Raw genomic sequence first — 18509 nt, 5'->3', positions numbered from 1 at the left:
TAGTCACTGATAAAGCCCTTTTCTGCCCCCCTGTCTTGTGACTGACTGATGGGGAAGCCAGATCTCCCACTTAAGAGGCTGGTCCATGATCAGCAGACACACAGTCCATTAACCAGCACCGACCTGCTTGTCCATGGGCTCCCACGGCGGGCCAAACCTTGCCAAGCTCCTTCTTCCCTGGCCTGCCTTGACAGAACGCTAACAGAACAAACCCCAACACAAAGGTGCCATGACATAAGGAAGCACCGGCTGTTCAGAAGCCACGACTGAGGGGACGGGGCCTTCGAGATCCCCTGAGAGTAGCACCAAGGTCTCACTTTAACTGGCAGAAAGCAACTTGTGACAAGTGAGCGTTCTCTCTGTGTATACGTCAGACAAGCTAGAAAATGAAAAGTATAAAGAGGGATTGCAGACGATTCCAACCTACTGAAGTGGTGCCAGAGCACCAGGCCGGCCGGAGTCAGGCCTCAGACACTTCCTGGCTGTGGATCCTGGGCAGGTCCTGTCACCCTCTGACTCAATTTCCTCATCTGTCAAATGAGCTGGAAAAGGAAATGGCCAAGCTCTCCATGACCTCTGCCAAGAAAATCTCCAATGGGGTCACTGACAGTGATTGTCAGATTTCCCGCGGTGGCTTAATGAATAATATCAATATAGGGCCAAAGAGATGATAAAGAGGGAGGCAGAAGTCATGAGTGCCGGCACTCAGCTCGAGTATCAGGGGCCAGAGCGGAGAGCTGACATCACATCCTGGAGTCCCTGCTGGACAGCAGCTGCTGGGATCCCTCAGGGGATCTGGTCCAAACCCTTAAACTTTACAGATGAGAAAACAGGCCTGACAGGTGAGATGGTTTGCTTGAGGTCCCACAATAAACAGAAGGGCAACACTGTGCACCCCAAGGCCGCTGCCTCCAGATCCAGAGAACAAAAACGGTGAAGGAAACAAACTATCAAGAGAATGGGGGGCAAAAGCCCCACGAACCACAAAATGGTGAGGAATATATGCAGACATACAGCTGAGGGCTCCCCCCAAGAACCATCCCTGGAGAAAATCATCACCCAAAGGGAAGATGGGCCAGTCACTGGGGCTCTGGGGCTCCCACAGAATCCTGGCCACTTCAGGAAAACTCCCAGCCCCCCAGTTTTCTTGGGAAAAGCTGCTGAGCAAACTTGTAGGAGGGAGGATGTGAGTGAGAGCTGTCTGGAAGAGATAGGCACAAATGGACCGAGTGGATCCGGCGGTGGTCAGGGATACAAAATTCACAGGATTGAGGCTGCCGCACTCAATAGAGATTTTTATCTCTGAGGGTCCAAGAATTCAAACCAAAGAATCTACATTTTTAAAAAATCAGTGCCTTAAATTATTCTGAAAGGTAGATGACTGCATAGTGATTGTAAACAAATGAAATGAGTGCTGCATCTTCTGAATGGCTGAGACACAGGTAGACACTGAGGGAGACAGGACCTGGAGGACACCAAGATATTTGAGGAGATTTTTTTGGGAGCACTGGGATTCAAAAGTATGAATGCGGCTGGTTCAAGTTAATGCAACTTACTGGAAAATTTTTATTATTGAAGTTTCCCCAAATCCAAAAGATTCTTTTCAGGCCCGTGTTGGGTTGCTAACTAGGTAGCATTTCCTAAATGCTGCTGATTCTCTCAATAAGCTCCAGTGGCTCCCTGTTATCTCTAGGATTCATTGTAAACTGACGATGAAAGGTCTTCTCGTTCCTGATTCTCCATCACTTCCCTCCTGCGGCCTTCTTTTCTCTCCCTCCGGGCTCCTCCTCTCCTGTCTTTGCAGCCTCCTGCCCCCCAACCTCGACGTTCTCCAGGCCATGGCAGGTTCAAAGGGAAGTGCGCACAGAGGCAGGGTCTCCTGGCGCTCCAAACATTCTTCCAAGGTTTTGCCACAATTTCTCTGTGTGCTTAACCTCTGCTCACTGGTCAAACAAACATCGGGACATTCGAAGGTGGCCAGCTGGCCAGCTCCTTGCCCTTCATTCTCCCAGGCCCCCCTCACCTGACACATAGCACACCTTAAGCTCCTGAGGGATTTCTGGAGTCAGATCCCATGTGAAACCAAGAGCCCAGAGCTTGTCTTTTTGGAAGGAGCAAAGCTGCCCAGTTCTCCTGAATGTTCTCCTGTCAGTCTTCAGAGCCCAACTTTCGTGCCTGACTCAAACGCACCTCCCACGATTTCCTCCTGAAACACCACTCAGGGACCCAGAGGCCCAAGAGCCAGGCTACCCCCCCGCAGAGGTTCCTTCCCTGGCCACTTCCCAAATGGTCCTTCTATTCTTATTGAGTTTGCCTCTAGTAGGTAATCATTCCTGGACTTTCGGCCCAGAGGCAGCTAGGAACCAGAGTTCAAATCCCATCTCAGACATAAGTAGTGTGATACTGGGCAAATCACTTCACTTTCACCTGGCTCAGTTTCCTCATCTTTAAAATGTAGATAATGATAGCATCTACCTCCCAGGGTTGTGGTGAAGCTCAGAGGAGATAAACATAGGTAAAGTGGTTCTTTAAAGTGCTTGTTCTATAAATGTTATTACAATAATTATTTTAAAGAATGCATTTAATAGTAAGAATATTAAAGCAGATGAAATGACTAATGATCGATCTCACCTCAGCTTTCCTTATTCTCACAGAAGTACCTAAAATGCTGAGATGAAGAGTTCAAATCAAGACAAAATGAGGAGAGCCACAAAAAAAGAGTTTGGACCCAGTCCACTTGATCACTCCTCTTGGCCATTCTGACACCCATTCCACATATTTTTTCCCTAAGAATGTTTTTTACTTTATTTTTTCCCAACTGCATGTAAAAGCCATTTGTGATATTCTTAAAAATACTTTTTGAGTTCCAAGTTCTCTTCCTTTCCCCTCTCATTGAGAAGGACAAGCATTTTGATATAGATTACACATATACAGTCCCGCAAAACATGTTTTCTGTATCAGTCATATGTTACAAGAGAACAAAAAAGCCCAGGAAAAATAAAGTTGAAAAAGTCTGCTTCCACCTGCAGACTCCATCAGTGGGTAGAATTTTTCATCACGAGCCTTTTGGAATTGTCCTGGATCACTGTATTGCTGATGATAGCTAAGCCATTCACTGGCAATCACTGCACAATGTTGCTATAACTGTGTCCAACGTTCTCCTGATTCTGCTTACTTCACTTTGCATCAGTTCATCTAAGTTTTTCCAGGTTTTTCTGAGCGTCCTGCTCATCATTTCTTACAGCACAATAGTATTCCATCACAATCATAAACTGCAACTTTCAGCCCCTCCCCATTTGATAGGTATCACCTCAATTTCCAATTCTTTGTCATCACAAAGAGATTTGGGGGGGGTGTAAAAATAGGACATCTTTCTTTTTCTTTGGTCTCTTTGGGATACAGTCCCAGTAGTGGGATTACTGGATCAAAAGGTATACACAGCTTTAGAGCCTATAGGACAGAATTGCAAATGAATCAGTTCACAACTCCACTAAAAGGGCAGTAGTGTCCCAGTTTTCCTATATCCCCCTGAACATTTGTCATTTTCTTTTTCTGTTCATATTAGCCAATCTGATAGAAGCAAGGTGGTAACTTAGAGTTGTTTTAATTTGCATTTCTCTAACCAACATTTTTTCATGTAATTATGGACATCTTAGGGGTAGCTTATGAGTGCAATAGACTGAGCACTAGGCCTGGAGTCAGGAATCTACGTTCAAATCCAGCCTTACTAAGACACTTACTAGCTGTGTGACCCTAGTCACACAGATCACTTAATCCTATCTGCCTCAATTTCCCAATCTGTAAAATCACCTGGAGAAGGAAATGGCAAACTACTCCAGTATCTTTGCCAAGAAAATGAGGTCATGAAGAGTTAGTCATGACTGAAAAATTACTGAACTGAATAGACAGCGTTAGTTTGTTTGAAAGCTGCCTTTCATATTCTTTCATTTATCAGTTGGGGAAAGACATACTCCTGTAAATTTGATTCAATTCTCTATATATTTGGGAAATGAAGCCTTTATCAGGGAAACTTGCAATAAAAAAATCTTCCCCCCAGTTTCCCACTTTTTTCTACCCTGGCAGCACTGATTTTGTTTGTGCAAATGCTTTTTAATTCAATGTGATCAAAATTATCTATTTTGCACCTTATAATTCTCTGTGTCTCTTGTTTGGTCACAAGTTCTTCTCTTATCAATCGATCTCGACATTTCCCTAATTTGTTTACAATAGTACACTTTATTTCTATGAGATACCTATCATTTTGATCTTATCTTGGAATATGATATGGGATATGTGGGTCTTAACCTAGTTTATGTCAAATTGTTTTCTAGCTTTCCCAGCAATTTTTGTCAAATATCAAATTCTTTCCCCTAAAGCTTGGATCTCTGCATTTATCAAACACTAGATTATTATGTTCACTTACTACTGTGTACTATATGTACTATGTGCCTAATCTATTCCACGGATCCTCCACTCTACTTCTTAGCCAGTTAGAAAATCTTTCCTGGAAAAAAGAATGGAGATTAGCAAGTGAAATAGTAAAGAAAATAGTCAGCAAATGCAGACCTGTGAAAATCAGGGCTATTTCATTTTTTACTAAATCCATTCATTATTCCTTTCAATCTGTATATACTCACGCACACATGCTGCGCACTTGCACACAAAACACACAAATACATCACCATTAATCCAAGCTGCTTACTGAAAAACAATGTGGGCCCAAAAAAGTCTGGCTTCAAGATCTGTCTGAATTACTTAGGAAGAGAACCTCACTGGGGTCCTGAAAGGAGTTCAACAAATGACTTCCCAGAACAGCTGCTAAGAGAGAAACTCTTATGATGCTTCTCTTATTCCAATCATTAATCCTGTTTCACAGAAACCAAAGGGCTCCTTTGGGGGTGAGTAGAGACTATTTTTAGTTTTTGGAAATGAATCTAATCTGAGATCTTTCCTCACATGGGAAGTGATAATAGGTGACTTGTTGGGTCTACTTATATTTTCCTCTTACAAATTTGCCCCTGAAATTCAATACTAACTTGTTGCTTAAGCCATTCAATCAGTGCAATTCCTGTGTCTACAAAACCATCCCAACCCTGCCTTGGTCATTGTGGCAACCGATTCCCCCAGTGTTCTTGTCCTACATGTCAACTGAGGGCTGAGGGAGGAAATAAGGCTGAGACAACGAAGCCCTTTTTCTTTCTGCCCTTTCCTCCATGACAAAGGACCATTGTGACCTTCCCCCGGACCAGGAGGTGGCTGGTATCAGCATAAGACCCCGAGTCTCCCTATAACAATGCTGAGTTGTCAGGTGTCTAATAAAGAGCCCCTGAAAAGAGCCTTTTCCCAAGGCGTGGGCCATGCCCAACTACCCTATTGTTTTCAGGTCAGTTTATGTGCTCTCTTGCAATGGAGGTTGTTCTGAGAGCCTGGAAATAAAACCAATATAGGAGGGGTGAAAGGGAACAAATCTCCTGTGTCAAACATTGTGCTAAGCAAGGGCTTTAACAAAGATTTCATCTTTACACCCACACACACCAAATGTAAAAATATATCAAATATATTTTGGATAGAAAAAAATTTGTTGTTTGAGCCCAACTCTTCCTGACCCCATTGGAGTTTTCTTGGCAAAGATGCTAAAATGGTTAGCCATTTCCTTCTCTAGCTCCTTTTACAGATGAGGAACTGAGGCAAACAGGGTTAAGTGACCTGTCCAAGATTCCCACAGCCAGTGAGTGTCTGGGGATGGATTTGAACTCATGATAGGAGTTTTCCTTACCCCAGGCCTGGGACTCTATCCAATGTACCACCTAGCTGCCCTTTTGCAAACAAGTGGTTTCTCTTTTATAAAAGAGAATTTGTTTTATGTACAATATGGATTTTCCCAGACCTACTCCAACTAGCTTCATCACAGAGCACGAGGAACATCTCCCAAGGGGATGGGTGTCCTCTGTACATATGTATATGTGTATATCTAGACAGAGTCTGAGAACTCTAGAAGAGACAGCTGCAAGCAGCTAATGAAGGACTCTGTTAATTTTCTTAATGGGATCATTTTGTTTCCAGGCCTTCTACTCTTACAAGGCAGCATCCCCGAGTCACCATCCATCAGTGCCCCTCCCAGGTTAGAATCGATGCTGGCCTTCCTTGGGGAGGCAACTCCATTTCAATTCAAACAGTCACTGAAAAGGCCAAAGCCGAACCCCGTAACAACTTGCTAAAGACTGTGATTTATGGGGGCAAACACCAGCTCCCTCGAGACGGGCCAAGCTCGTTCCCAAGTCTTCCGTCTCCAGCAGGTGAAGGCCGAGTCAGGGGGAGCATCCCCTTGGCAGCCTGGCTGATCAGGATACCCGTTCCTAGGGCACCTCTCTTCTGTCCATCTGAAAGTCTCTCCTCTGTGCGGCAAGAAACCCATGGAGTGGCTTCAAAAGCACCAGCTCCTTTATCAAACTCTTTTCCTTCAAGGCAGATACCAAAAGTAGCTTAAGTTGATTAATATTTCTTCTAAAAATTACTGACTTCAAAAGGTTAGCCAATGTTTCTCTCTATCCGTGAATACAATATTTCTTGAAAAACAGCCAAGTGATTTATCTTCATAAAAGTAAAGTAACTACAGACTATTAAGTACTAACATTTTAGTGTTTGTGGTTTTAGTCAAAACACTGCCACACCTGTCAATGAGTCTCAACAATTCCAAAACAAATTTGTATTAAGTCCTCTTTTCAACTGATTTTTGATACGTGAAATAAATGGTATTCCATTAGGGAAAACTGTGCCCTAGACAGACAATCAAATTATGCCTGAGACAGAAAAATCTTCTTAAAAGGTTCATTGAAAGAAAGAACAACCATTAATGAAATATGAACAATCATATAATATCAGTATTGAGAGCTTTACAAAAGTGTATTTGGAAGTCAGAAAATAAAAATAATCTCATCCACATTATTAGAAACTGGCAGCAAATCTACTTCACACACAGTTAGTTTACTGTTTTATCTCTTATGGGAAGCATCCCCTACAGTTAATTTATCTAAGCGCTTTTTTGCCTGCCTAAAATTATCCACTTCTTCCCTGGTGAAAGCAGAGGATGGAAGCTCACTGTCTGGTATGTGAGCATGAGGATTACCTTTTATGGATCCTTGGCTGGACTAAACCACCAAGGTCCCTCCTGATTCTCAAATTCTGTGGTTCTGTGACACTGCGTTATTTCTAATTCTAAACAAACTTATCAAAGTATCTACAGTATAAGGCAATCCTTTCACTTATTTGGGAAGTTGCTTTCTTTTTTTCTTTTAACTTACTTCTTTCCAGATCTCTTTCATTTCATTAAAAAAATTTAACAATTTACTATATTGCTGCTGACTTAATTAAGACAGGAAGAAACACAAAATGCACGACTCAAAATATTTTGTTTTCTTAGAAAAAAGTATTAAATAATCAGCTCTGACAGATTATATTGGGGTATTTATTCTTAAATGGGATTAAAAGTCCATTTGTTGAGCCTGCTTACTCTTGTCAGATAATAAATTTTCAGAATTTCCTTATAATCCCAAAATAGCTCCGACGAGATGTGAGAGTGGAATTCCTCCCTTTTCAATAGCAGTGAGAGTACCCTGTGATGAAGTTGGCAGTGACCCCCGACTGAACTGAATTACCCTCCCACTCTCCATATAAAATTGTTTTTCACAGAATCATGGAATTTCAAAATTAGAAGGCCCTAAATTTACAGCCATGCACATATTCTATAAGTTTTCAAAAGCTTTCTCTTAAGGGAGATCAAATGGTAGTCCCAAAGGTGACTCCCCACATAAAAACACAAAGTCCCAGTGGCCGGAATTATCGTTCCTCATAGACTGAGTGCAGCAGTAGTTGTGATTCTGAGAGGTGTCTTAGGGTTTTTAAAGTGCACCGCAATTCTGTCCATGAAATTGCTGTGCAGCTCAGAGAAAAGCTGACCAATGGGGCCCTTGAGAAAGGCTGCTTGTTGACTGACTACCGAGCACCAGGCGAAGGCCAGCACTGCCTCTCCTTGCTGCCAGTCCCAAGTTCCCAGGCCCTCAGCGGGGTCACTGGGCCTGCGGCCAGGGCTCACAAAGGCCAGGTCTGTGTGCGAGCTGGACCCCAGCTCTGAGGTGACCGGCAGAGGCAGCCTGGTCAATTCTCCTGGTGCCCATCACGCCGAGGTCTTCTCACCTAAATGGGGACTTCCTTAAGGACTGACAATCCCTTCTGTCCTACTCTTCAGCACCTGTCAAAAGTCACCAAAACTCTTAAAAACCGAACCCGGGGCAAACAGAGCTCTTCGGGGCGCCCAGTGAACAGATTTACAAGTGTCAACTGCCGGCCGACCTATTCTGGGAAGCCCACTCTGATAACGGCACAAAAATAAACCCGCCTGGCTGAAAACTCTCCAAAACTGACTCCGGCGTCAGGGACACACCCACCACTACGTGTGGTTCAGGGTTGGGGAGGGGGGGGCTCCCTCCTGTGCGTAATCACCCCTGACCCCTCAAGTCTGACGCCGGGGGCCGGTGAGGTCACTCATTAATGGGGGGGCGCCACCAGCTGCAAACTGGCCCCTCGTTCTCAGTAACGAGCAATGGGGGTTCTCGGGGGTGTCCCCCAGTGCCCCCGAGGGGCAGAGGCTCGGTGTTTTTTTCTCCCGCCACCCTCTGCGCTTCATTAGCTCAGTGCGCGCCGCATACAGAGCACATAATACAGCTTTGGTGACAGTCACTGGACCCCCAGAGCGAGGGCTGCGAGGGAAAGCTCACTGAGGGCAGGGCGGGGGACGCTGAGGTGCCAAACGCTCCCAAAGCCGCGGGTGGGGGATGGGGGTGTCAGCAGGCTGGGAAATCTCTTATTCAAATACGGCCTCGGATTCTGGGCGAGTCACTCAGCCCCGCCCCTTCCTCCTGGGGAAACTGAGGCCGCGAAGCCCAGACCGTGTTCAGCAGGGAACCCAGGGACAAGGAGGATGGACCCCGCGGCCAGCCCCCGGGGCTTAATAAATGCTTGTAGAACAGATGGAGGGGGGCGTCACGCGGGCCCAAGGGGCATTTCTAGCCCCCTCGCCGCGACCTTCGCTCCAAGGGAAGTCCCTCGGCTCTCCTCTCCCCCTCCCCCCCAGCGCTTGATACACTAGTAAACGGGGGAGGAGGGCGGGGCGCGGTCACGGACGCGAGGCGGGTAAACCAAGGCACGCCCCTCCCCCAACTCACGAGAAGAAGGGGTCTTCCTCAAAGTTGCTCCGCGACGGCCCGAACATCGTGGCTTCTCTCCGTGAGCACGGGGGGAACACAGGCAGACTGGAACCTCGCTGGACCCGGGGCAGCTGACCCGCAGCCCGCCTCCCTGTCAGGTCTCGACGCCGTGACTGAACCGCTCCTCCTCCCTCCTGCCAGGCCACCGCGAGCCAGGGGGAGGGGCTTATCGCACGTGACACAGGCGCCAGCTCCCCATTGGGCGCCGCGGCTGCAGCACCTCCTCCGAAGCCATGGCAACCGCGGTCAACACAAACCGCGGCGGGGTGGGGGCGGGGCTGGGGGCGGGGGAGAGGGTGGCGCGTGGGCCACAGCGGGAGGGCGCGTCTCGGGGCCTCAGTTTCTTGCTCCTTCCGTTGGACTCGATAATACTAATGATAACGACCGCTCACATTTTCACGGCGCTTTCTAAGGCCGGCCGTCGTGCGAAGCGCTTCGCAACAACGAGAAGTTCACGAGGAGCCCACGCAGGGCGGAGGGGGAGAGGGGGCGCTGTCATTGGCCCGTATTTACAGAGGAGGAAACTGAGGCAGGCAGACAAAGCCCGGGGGCGCGAGGCGGGATCTGAACCCGCATTTCCTGGCTTCTGTCCCAGGTGGCTCTGCTAAGGAGGACGTGCAGAGTCCGGGGTCACCTCAGTGGTCAGGGACGGAGCTAGCCCCGGACTCCCCAGTCCGCCGACTCCCCCACGAACCTCACGGGCTCTTCCGCGAGCTGCCTGGCTTCCCAGGGCGGGCCTGGGGCCTGGAAACCTGCCCGGGGTCAGGGGTCAAGGCCATGGCCGATTAAGCCTCCTAGGACCTGCCTAGGATGTGGTTCCGGGGCTCAGGAGACGGACGGATGGGTGGGGAACGAGGAGCTCCTAGTCTGGGTCTGGGGGCTGCTGGGAGCAGGCTGGGGGTCGTGGAGTGAAGGGTGAAATGGCTGCAGGAGGGGGCTGCCAGGCACGGACCTTGGGCGTCTGGCCAGAGACAGGCCGGGACTGAGGTGCTCACCAAGGTATTTTTAGAGCCTGAAATCCTAGCTCTGAAACCTGGCTCCCCAAGGGGGCCATACAGCCTCCAGCCAGCCTCGTGACCTGGACCCTGCCTCCCCTCCCCCCCCCCCCACACTGTCCCCAAGGGAGAACCAGATTTCATCGTCCAGTGGGCTCGAGTCCTGGGAGGGAACCTGAGGGCAGGCCCACCAGGTCACCTAGCAAACAAGGGGCCACGCGGCCTCTGGCCGACCTGTCCCAGACACTGGGCCTTGGACACTGTCCCCAAGGGAGAGCCGGATTTCATCGTCCAGTGGGCTCGAGTCCTGGGAGGGAACCTGAGGGCAGGCCCATCAAGTCCCCTAGCAAACAAGGCAGCCTCCACTAGGGAGTTTGGGTGTTTTATTTTTGTTTTTAAGAAAATGAATGTTTCCTTCTCAAACACCATTGAGGACAAGATGGTACTTTTTAAAAAATGCCTTAAAATGAATGGACTGAGATGATGATTGTGAGACAAAGTCCTCATCTGTAACAGCGACATCATGTGCCCAAAGTGTGCATCAAGGGAAGGGAATGGGTGTTGGTGCCCTGTAGGGCAGCCGCCATCATCACCCCATTTTACAGTTGAGGAGACTGAGGCTGAGAAAAGGTTGCGTGACCTGCTTCGATCTGAATTTGAGTGTTCCAGACACCAGGCCCTAACGCCTGCCCCAGCAGGCCCTAACGCCTGCCCCACCAGGCCACACATTTTTGAGAAAAGCTGTTTTTGAAAAAGGAAAGTTGACGTGTTTTTTTCTCTTTTTCTCCTCAGGAATACCTGGACCTCACTTTGTCAAGCTTCCCCTCCTATCAAGTACCCTGATATCCACAACGACTCTGGTTCTCATTAGCTCAGTATAGTGGAAGCGAGAAGGTCCGATTTCCGATTCCTGTTGATTTTCTCCATGTTTGGGGGCAGACCTGAGGTGGAGGTTTGTGGGAAGGCCTGGGGAAGGAGTTCACCTTACCAAGGAGGGGCCTGAGACATTTTAAGGTGAACCCTTGCCTCCTCCCCTGGGGTCAAGCTGCCCATTTGTCTCACAGGTGGGACTTGCATCTGCACACTGAGTTCCCTGAATATCATGTACCTCTCGTTCCTAGTCTCTCAGCCCCGACGTAACCCGAGGTCTCTCTAAGTGCGCCTGATCAGCACTTGGGGGTTAGGGGAGCTGTGAGCCTGTGGTGTTTTCTGGAGGTGCTGGAGCCGGTCCGGAGGAGCTCGGAGGCCAAATCCATTGAGAAATGTTCAGTGAGTATTACTCTTCAGAAATCTATCTGCAAATGCTCCAACCTGGGCTTTGGGCTACTGGTCTGTTGATTACAGAGTGAAGAGAAACCGTTAGTGGTGCATATTGAATTTTATTTTTAATTTAGACGTTTTGGCAGAGCCGGTAGTTAAACATTTACCCCTCCTCCCCGACTCTCCCTCCCTATCCCCCAGGTGGGCCAGCACCCAGCTCCCGCCTGTTACAGAGAGTGGGCTGGGGCTTCAATCCAGAGGACAGAGGCAGGGCTCAAACAGGGCAGTGGCAGGCGGCCCCCCCAAGCCCGAGGGCAGAGAAGTAGACTAACATGTGCTGGACGACTGTGGATGGAACAGCCAAGGGGACGTCACCAACTTCTTGGGAGGCCGAGTGACTGCGAGGAGATGGACAGCTAATTGGGAGGAGTCGCCGGTGTATAGTGATTCTCGCTCCACCAGGAGACGGACTCGGCGAATTGACCATGATCCCCGGCTGGCCTCAGAGGCCGAATCCGAACTCGGGCCTTCCTGATTCCAGGCCTAGCTTGCTCTCCACTCTGCCACTGGCTCCCCACGTCCGCTTTCCTCAAAGTTTTATTTGGGACTTTTTCCCTAAGTGCAGAGTTTATGATTCCGATCTGGATTCCTCACTGAATCCTAAGTGTGGACCGGATTAAAATGTAACGGGGAAATTTGACAAAAATAAATAGGAATCCAAAGGAATACGGATCATGTTAACCCGTGGCTTTCGACATCAGCTGTGGCCAGCGGCTTAGTCGCCTCTGTTTGGCTTTGAGTGCGGCCCCCAGCGACACCAGCTGCAGCGTCAGCGACTCATTGGAAGCGAAGTGACTGCGAGGAGATGGATAACTAAACCGGAGTGTGAGGGGCACCGGCCCGGGCCCAGAGCATCGTTGGGAAGAAAAGGGATTTTTCTGCAGGGGCAGTTTAGGATCAGCTTTCTCAAAGGCGATCCAGCCGGTTGTTTCTCTCTTATTCTGTCCATCGGTCGGCTTCCTCTGGGCTTACTGAGCTGGTGCGGTCACTTGGGGCAAAGAAAGGAGAATACGGAGGACCAGCCAGAGAGCCAGCCCCTAAGGAGCCGGTCAGTTCTGGGCGCAATGGGGACCCTGGGCTGGAGCTCTTAGTAAAGAACATGCAGGTGACCTAAAGGGTGGAGCCAGGCTTGGAGTCAGACTGAGCTCAAATCTAGCATTAGATACTTCTTCAATGTGTCACCCTGGGCAAGGCACTTAGTGCTTGACTGGCTCAGTTTCCCCAAATGTAAAATGGGGAACATTACTTTTATCCCTTGTGGGTTTGGTGAGGATTGAGTGAGATCATGAAAGAGTGCACAGCACGGTGCCTGGCGCATCTTCTGTTTGGCTGTTTTCGATCTGTCCAGCTTTTTATGACCATCTGGGGTTTTCTTGGCAATTTCTCTGCCATTTCCTTCTCAATTCATTCTACAGAGGAGGAAACCAAGGCAAACAGGGTCATCTAAGTTGTCTGGGGTCACGAGGCTCTTAAGTGCCTGGGCCTGGATTTGAATTCAGAAGATGAGTCTTCCTGTCTCTGTGCATCATGGCTCCCCTCCTCGCCTGGCACATATGCTTTCCTCCATCTCCTCCTAAATCTAACCCAATTCTTATGAACTTACAACCTATGCAGAGGAAAGTCCGTGGACCCAAGGCAAAATACACAGTGACCACAGGGACAAAAATACCTGAGATCTGAAGAGTTGAGAAGATGCCTTCTCATGGATGATATTGCAAGCTTTGCAGAGTCTGGCTACGCTTTGCTAAATGCCCTCCCTCTCTATCTAAAAAAAAGATTACAATGCATGGCTTCTGGAAATGGTGATATTCAGGAATTAAAATTCATTTAAAAATCCCTTTTGCTGGAGTATACTCCTGTCGTCTTCCCCCAGTGCCTTATATGTCATGGAGGTGACCCAGAGACCTCAGAGGTTGGCCCAGGAAGCACTAAGCCAACTGCTCAAGGGCTCACCCAGGAGAAAAAGTGATCCTAAATGTCAGAAAAAAGATGAATGAAATGGGGGGAAAGGAGAGAATGACTTCTAGCTTAAGAAAGGGACAGGAAAGATGGAAATGAGAGAGATTAGAAGGAAAGGAGAGGAGAGAAAAGGGGGAAGGGTGGGAAGGGAGAGAGGAGGAAAGGGAAGGAAGGTGGGAAGGAGGGGTGGGAAGGGAGAAGGAAGAAGTGGGAAGGGAGAAGAGGGAAGTGAAGGAAGGGAGGAGAAGGAAGGAGAGAAGGGAGAAGAAAAGGAAAGGGAAGGAAGGAAAGGAGAAGAGGAAAAGGAGAAAAGAGAGGGAAGGAAAGAGTTAACCTTTATAAACCAGCCCTTGATTGAAGGAAGGCTTCTGTGTCAGGCTGTGGTTCTCACTGGGTTCAGCACCCCAGGCATTAATAAGCTGCCCCTTCCCCTGTTATCCCTTTCCCTGCTGCCCCTTTCTCTCCTGCTGCCCCTTTCTCTCTTGCTGCCCTTTCCCCTCCTGCCCCTCCCTCTGCTGCCCCTTCCTCTGCTGCCCCTTCCTCTGCTGTCCCTTCCTCTCCACTTCCTCCCTCCTTGACTTGCCCACATGAAGCTATTTGCATAAACAGAAGGTCCAGAAAGCCTATGCTCAGAAAGTGAGGTAGGAGCTGAGGGGAGGAAGCAGCATGTGGCGCTAGGCTGTCGGCATAATGTACTGGATACAAGATCTGGATTCAAATTCTCAGGTATTGTCTGGGCCTTATGTCACCTCATCTTAGAACCTCCAAAGGTATGAGAAATGGAAATAATGACACCCCAGCTGAGTTCCCAGGGCTCTTGTGAGGATGGAAAGTGCTTTGTAAGTCTGGAACCCTGCATTCATGTCGTCGACTATGGTTTGGTCTGATGATGGATGATGGGCACTCACCTAAATACTGGGGCGGAAGGGGGCATACAAAAGGCAGCAATCCCGAGAGTCTGAGGGCACGGTGGGCTTGGGAAGAGCCCCAGCAGTTCACAGCACCAGCGGGAAGGGCTGGGAACTGGCCAGATGAGTCAAGGCTGGGAGGGACGTGACCATGGCGCCGTAAAACCAGCTGAAGCTGGACTAAGTGACATCCTGCTGGGTCAGTAAACAATCTGCTTAATAATAGCATTTATACATGTTGAGGTCTGCATAATGCTTTACCAGAATTCTCTCTAGGCAGATGCTAATTTTATTCCCATTTTATAGATGAGTCAGGTAGTCTTAGGTCAAGTGACTTGCCCAGGGTCACACAACTAGTGAGCTGCTGAGATAGGATTTGAATTCAGGTCTTCCGGATGACTATCCGTGCTCTATCCATCAAATCACCTGGCTGATTTAGAACTGAAAGGGGCTTTCAAAGTCAGCAAGTCCCATCCTCACATTTTACAAATCAGAAACCCGAGGAACCCAAGCTCACCCAAATAGTATCAGAACCAAGATTCAGACCCATGTCCTTGGGCTGCAGATCCAGCATCCTTTGACATGTTGTCTATGGCCTGATGAGCCTTCCCTGGAACCCCCAAATTCTTCATCTTTTCTTACAATGCAGTGATACTCCATCACATTGAGGCACTACAATAAGCATTTCCTAACCAATGACAATGGCTTTGGAGCCCTTCTGCTTTTGATCTCCTTGGAACACGGTCCCATTTCAGGGTCAAAGGGCATAGATAATTAGACACTTTTTTAAAAAGCCTAATTCCTATCTGCTATTCAGGAGAAGTGGATCAATTTACAGCTCAGCTTATGATTACAGAGGAAAAAAGCATTTCATCAATTAAACAGGTAATGTGAGCATTGTCCATATTTCTCATATGTCAATTTTTTAAATGGCTAATATTTTTACATTATACTCATCTTTAAAAACTGTAATTTTTATCTAACTGGCTTTAAGATCTTTATCAAGTCTAAAAACTTAATAGAAAAATGAAATACTAAAATGAAATCATAATGCAAGAGCTTCCTGTCATATATCAATATTTGACTTAGGAAAACTTACTTATTTTGGAAAAAATGAGCATTTTGTGGAGTGGTACAATTGTACTCCAGGGACAAAGGACCAACTGATGGGAACATTTCCATAAGTAAACATGGTCAGGAAGGCCCCCAAACCGGCTAAGTCCAGTTGAAGGGCAACGGCATGTTTTAGCATTTTCTTTCAAAAACGGATCGTTAAAAATGAGAAACAGTGGCTATTTCAGAGCCACAGAGTGTTAATGAGGATGGAACAAAGTGGATTGTATTGTTGTTTTTTCTCCTAAAGGAAAATTTCAAATGAGCTGCATCTTGTATCCCTGGTCTCTTTGCTGAGAGATAAAGCTTCATGGTGTCCCACACGGGGCCATTTACCATCGAAGCTGGTGAAATCCCAGGTAGGAGAAGAGCCGCTCGATTTCAAAAAACAAATGCATGTCCAGCTATTCCTGAATCTTTCTGTTGTTTTTGTCTCCTTGTGGACAGTGGTTCTGCAGAGAAGCATCCCCTACTGAGTCAGCGGCTTTGATGTCAACTCCAGGCGATGTTTCTTCAGGGGATGGGATAGAAGAAACATTTTGTGACTCCAATAAAATGAGGAGTTTTAGGATCACAGCTCAAGTCCAAAAGTTTAAAGCAGGCTCGGTAAATAGCACCGAAGCTGGCTATTCTTGAGAACTGTTTTATGTGCTTGTGGATAAAGACTCTCTGAGTCATTTTGAAATCTTCAGGAAGACTCTTAGAGTTTGGGTCCTACTGGGAAGAGGATCAGAGACAGCCTTGCTCTAAGGAGAAGGTGATTGTATTGGAAAACATTAAGTGACAGGTCTGTGTTCTTTTCTCAAAAATAAACCTAGATGTTTTTAAGAGCCGAAACGTTAGGAACGCCTTGTGGATCTTGAAGGAATTTTTTTTTTTTTAATTTGAAAAAAGTGAGCAAGGGAAATGCTAATGAAAAAGGCCAGCCCAGTAGTCTGTCAGCACCATTGAAGGGATAGATTTGGGCGAAGGGGAGGCAGGGAAGAAGAAGAACCCAAGGAGGAAAGAAACTGAGAATCCAGTTCTGTTGCATCTGATTCAATTCAGTTCAACAAGCTTTATTTGGGCAAGGCTCTGTTCTAGGTACCAAAGAGACGAAAATGAGTTCCTGTAATTTGAGGAAGGGGAGAGGACAATTTGGGAGTTCAATCAATCAATCAACAAACATTATCAAACTCTCATTTGAACTCACTGACTGTATGGTGGGTTGTTCTGGCTCTCACTCCTGCCTGTGCTATTGGTTCAGGTTCAACTATGGAAGGAACTGAATTCTCTCCTGTCAATGTCCAGTTAATCAAAGACTTGTTACTTAGACTTAGCAGAGAAAGGCTATTCACCAGGGATGCTCTAGAAGTACTTATCTTGGATAGCCACAGCCCACCTCATCATCCAGAAACACTTCTCCGGTCAGCAGGGAAGGATATAATGACTTAGTTGACACCTGCCAGGTCTAAAGGGCTCTATCGCCCATGTCCGTAACATGTCATTCCCACCATTTCCATATTAGGAGAGGAGAAGCTTTGGCTCTTTGGATCAATCCAATGACAAGGACATTTCACTTAGCTCTCCATGTTTTCCAATAGATTCCCTAGAGAGAGTCCACCGAATGTGCTAGGAACCTTATTCGAATGCATGAACTCCAATGGAGCGAATGGACTGTCCATCCTTTTTCTCTAGTTCTTGCTAAGAAACTGGCTTTTTTTTCAGCCATATTTTTCTCTGATGTCTTTTGTGCCTCTTCTGAAAATCCCCACTTGTAACCTGTTACAGCCAAGTAATGCCAGATGGGCATTTCCTCATTGCTTTTTGGAGGTCACTTTTTGAATTTCTTGAGTGAGTGACCAGGCTTTGGGGACTGAAGTACCTTCCATGACTTAAGACATTTCAATTCTGCTGTTGGCTTCGGAAGGAGAAGGATCAGGATGAGAGGAAAGGAGGGCCCTTTGCTTGAGCTTGGTGAGCTTGGAGAAGATCCACTGGTCAAGAGCCATCTATGTGGGAGATTCATGGGAATTTTATAAGCAAAGCCATCCTGTCTAAAGATGTTAGGACACAGAGAAGCCATCTAGTTGAGTAAAACTCTCCTTTCTACCACCAAGGACAAAGTCTCTGTCTCAGTATCTAACTTAGGGTTAGAAAGTACTTGTTTATAGCTTTTGCTTCTTTCCCTAGTGGAGATCCCTTGTGCTCAAACCCAATTCAAGAGGTTCTGTATAAACGGGATCAACCAAAGAGAAGCTGGTTTTGCTTCAGCCCATTTTTATCTCCAGCTCCATTTCCATCGTTGGAGTCCTGGTAAATATTGCCAGTGCTCTCTGTTCTCCTGTAGCAACAGAAGATTTTGATTGATCACTTTTCCTTTGGACTAAAATTTAATTACCATATTAAAAGCATCAGAAAGAAAAAAATCCAAACAGTATTTAAGTAATAGTTTTAATAATAGTTCAATAATTCATAAATTAGGTTCCCCTAGTAACAGAAGTCTTCCAGAAAAGATGTATGGGACTAAATACTTAGCATAGTATTAGCATATTAGCTTAATGATAATATGAAGCTCATTATTCAAAGCAAAATTATTCCCTCTTATTCCAAATGCAAACTTGTAGACTTTTGCTTATTTTTTCTGTTTATTTATTCATTCAAATAAACACTTATCATGGTCTTCTTTGTACAATTATTAAGGACCAGACACCTTTCTGGGCCCTGGGCATACAGAAACAAACAGAAAAAGTTGTTGTTGACCTTTCCATATATAAACATATGCAGAAAAATACAAGGTAGTCAGTTAGGGAACTGGGAAAAGGGAGGATTTGAAGGATGAAGGGCAATTAGGGCAGACAATGCAAAGGACAGGAATGGGAGATGGGATATAGTGGAGGAAAAGAGAGAAAGTGATTTTAATTAAACTGTAGAGGGAGGGAAATGAAATATATAAAAAGGCTAAAAAAAGG

At 46.8% G+C, this 18509-nt stretch overlaps 1 protein-coding gene and 1 long non-coding RNA gene across 6 annotated transcripts in view; one reads left to right on the top strand and one right to left on the bottom strand.

Annotated features, from left to right (window-relative positions):
* The window catches only part of MLF1 (myeloid leukemia factor 1), a 50902-nt gene extending 41272 nt beyond the window's left edge, over positions 1-9630 (bottom strand). For 3 of the 4 annotated variants that reach the window (XR_007951583.1, XM_051983086.1, XM_051983087.1), the window contains exon 1: positions 9222-9360. Coding sequence is in view for 3 of the 4 variants with exons in the window: in XM_051983086.1 (XP_051839046.1) it covers positions 9222-9268 (47 nt within the window). In the remaining variant the exon portion in view is untranslated. Of the gene's footprint in view, positions 1-9221 lie in introns of all 4 variants that reach the window. The other variant, XM_051983088.1, reaches the window with a different exon arrangement.
* On the top strand, positions 9630-18217 carry LOC127552826 (uncharacterized). 2 transcript variants are annotated; one of them, XR_007951584.1, is made up of 5 exons: positions 9630-11210; positions 11323-11527; positions 15263-15330; positions 15809-15917; positions 16006-18217. It is a non-coding gene; the product is annotated as an uncharacterized LOC127552826 (long non-coding RNA). The 2 variants fall into 2 exon arrangements; XR_007951585.1 differs by having other exon boundaries at positions 9630-11272; positions 11380-11527.
* The last annotated feature ends 292 nt before the right edge of the window (positions 18218-18509 follow it).

Source organism: Antechinus flavipes, chromosome 3, assembly GCF_016432865.1.
Source record: "Antechinus flavipes isolate AdamAnt ecotype Samford, QLD, Australia chromosome 3, AdamAnt_v2, whole genome shotgun sequence".
Classification (NCBI taxonomy): Eukaryota; Metazoa; Chordata; class Mammalia; order Dasyuromorphia; family Dasyuridae; genus Antechinus; species Antechinus flavipes.
The sequence above is the reverse complement of the archived record's forward strand: the minus strand, read 5'-3'. Positions and strand labels throughout refer to the sequence as shown.